Source organism: Cynara cardunculus, assembly GCF_001531365.2.
Source record: "Cynara cardunculus var. scolymus isolate 2C chromosome LG 2, CcrdV1, whole genome shotgun sequence".
Taxonomy (NCBI): Eukaryota; Viridiplantae; Streptophyta; class Magnoliopsida; order Asterales; family Asteraceae; genus Cynara; species Cynara cardunculus.
The window spans coordinates 40,780,275-40,783,166 of NC_037529.1; the positions used below are offsets into that span (position 1 = coordinate 40,780,275).

The window sequence follows — 2,892 nt, forward strand, 5'->3', positions numbered from 1 at the left end:
CGTAAGGAACGTTTTGCCTTACGATTCTTATCTTCTGAACATGATCGAATAGAGCATTTTGTTGATGGTCTGAGGAGAGAAATCCGGGAGTTTGTTGTTAATCGTGACATTTCGAGTTTCAATAAAGCTGTGGAGTATGCTCGTCGCCGTGAACACGATTTAACGAAATTTGAGGAAACAACTTCTGAATCAAAAAGGCAACGAATGGAAAGAACCTTCTATGTACCTACTCAGCGACAATCTCGATCTTTCACTCCTAAAAGGAGTCAATCTCAAAACATTCCGCGTGCCCAATCACAAGTATATTCATTTCAATCTAATACGTCACAACCTTGTCAAAGATGTGGCAAAACTCACCAAGGGCGATGCCTTACTGAAACAACAAACTTGAAATGTTTTTGTTGTGGGGAAATGGGTCACGTTCGTGTAAACTTCCCAAAAAGAAATCGAGCATGTTATTCTTGTGGAGTATTTGGGCACCGACAATTTGAATGCCCCCGTATGAGGCGGGAAGAAAGTAAGGCGTCAATGCAGCAACCGGYGGTGGGTGGTGCTTCAAGTCAAAAGGAGGAGATACCCAAAGCACGAGCTCGAGCTTTTCAGATTACCGTGGAGGAGGCTCGCAATGAGGCAGACGTCATTACTGGTATTTTCTTTTTTAACTCTAGACCTGCTTGCATCTTGTTCGATTCTGGAGCTACAAATTCTTTTGTGTCGCATGTCTATGTTCGTTATTTAGAATTTGTGCCAGTTATGCTTTCTATACCATTTACCGTTGATACTGCTAATGGAGTCACTTTGGTAGCTGATAGARTGTTTAGAGACTGCACTTTAGTGTTAGACGAACATGACTTTTTAGTAGATTTGATTCCTATGGATATTCGTGGTTTCGATGTCATGATTGGTATGGATTGGTTAGTGAAGAACTGTGCGGATATCATTTGTTCTCAGAGGATGATTCGGGTACCAGTTGAAAATGGAGACTACTTATACATTTATGGGGAAAGATGTATAGGCGACTTGAAGGTAATATCTATGCTTAAAGCACGACGTTATATTGCTAAGGGTTGCTCCTCTTTCATGGCATATGTTTTGGATRCAACYAAAGAAATGAAGAAAACTGTAAAAGATGTACCAATTGTGTGTGAATTTCAAGACGTTTTCCCTGACAACTTGCCTGGGGTACCGCCGGATAGGCAAGTAGAATTTCGTATTGATTTAGTGCCGGGTGCTGCACCTATTGCAAAGGCACCTTATCGCCTTGCACCAACCGAGATGAAAGAGATGATGAGTCAGTTGCAAGAATTGCTAGATAAGGGCTTTATTAGACCGAGCACTTCCCCTTGGGGTGCTCCGGTATTGTTCGTGAAGAAGAAAGATGGATCCTTTCGTATGTGCATCGATTACCGCGAATTGAATAAGATAACGATAAAGAACAAATATCCATCATCGCATAGAGATGACTTGTTCGATCAATTGCAAGGCGCAAGTTATTTTTCAAAGATTGATTTGAGGTCAGGTTATCATCAACTTAAGGTACGTGAAGAGGATGTACCAAAGACAGTTTTTCGTACCCGATACGGACATTATGAATTTCTTGTTATGCCATTTGGATTGACTAATGCCCCTGCAGCCTTTATGGATATGATGAATCGAATGTGTCGTCCTATGCTCGATAAGTCTGTTATCGTCTTCATCGATGACATACTCGTATATTCTAAGTCTGAGGCTGAACATGCTTCACATCTTCGGGAGATGTTGGATCTGTTGCGGAAGGAAAAACTAAATGCTAAATTCTCAAAATGTGAATTTTGGCTTCGTCGAGTACAATAATTGGGGCATGTGATTTCGGGTGATGGTGTTTCTGTGGAATCATTGATTGAAGCTATACAAAAGTGGGAACAACCAAAGAATGCTTCTGAAGTTCGTAGTTTCCTTGGTCTTGCAGGTTATTACCGATGATTCATACGAGATTTCTTAAAGACCGATGTACCGCTTACTTCACTCACTCGTAAAAATGTGAAGTTTGTATGGACTGAGACTCAAGAGAATGCATTCTAGACTTTGAAAGATTGTCTGACTTGTGCACCGGTACTTGCCTTACCCGAGGGCAATGATGAGTGGTCTATAGCGATGCTTCTAAATTGGGTTTGGGATGCATGTTGATGCAGCGAGGCAAAGTAATTACATATGCCTCTCGACAGCTGAAAGAATACGAGAAGAATTACCCCATGCATGATCTTGAGTTAGCAGCCGTTGTGTTTGCTCTTAAGCTTTGGAGACATTATCTCTATGGCACGAAGTGCCAATTGTTTACCGACCACAAGAGCTTAAAATATATCTTCGACCAACAGACTCTGAATATGCGTCAACAAAGAGCTATGGAATTGATCAAAGATTATGATTGTGAAATTCTATACCATCCAGGTAAAGCCAATGTAGTGGCGGATGCGCTGAGTCAGAAGGCACATGTAGCTAGTATTTGTTATGCTATCACTCATGTGTCAATGAAGTCTACTCTTATTGATGATCTTCATAAGTGGCAAATCGAGGCTTTAAAGCCACACCACGTGAAGTCTGAACGTATGGTTGGCTATGTAGACTCCTTATCTGAAGATAATCGTGGTCTCAAAGTCTTTAAAACATGAATATGGGTACCGAGACTTGGGGGTTGGCGAGAGGTTATTCTACAGGAAGCACATAAATCACGATTATCTATTCATCCGGGAGGTACAAAGATGTATCATGATCTGCGTGCCGAATACTGGTGGCCGGGAATGAARGTTGATATTGGCCGATATGTTGAAAAGTGTATCACTTGTCTACAAGTGAAAGCCGAACACCAGAAACCATATGGAAGTTTATAGCCTCTTGAAGTTCCGGTATGGAAGT

General features: G+C 41.4%; 1 protein-coding gene across 1 annotated transcript in view; it reads left to right on the top strand.

Annotated features, from left to right (window-relative positions):
* LOC112506089 overlaps nucleotides 1-1,833 on the top strand; it is a 2,303-nt gene extending 470 nt beyond the window's left edge. Inside the window, exon 2 of the mRNA XM_025110119.1 lies at nucleotides 53-1,833. Coding sequence (XP_024965887.1) covers nucleotides 53-1,833 — 1,781 coding nt within the window. The remainder of the gene's footprint in view (nucleotides 1-52) is intronic.
* Nucleotides 1,834-2,892: the final 1,059 nt, after the last annotated feature.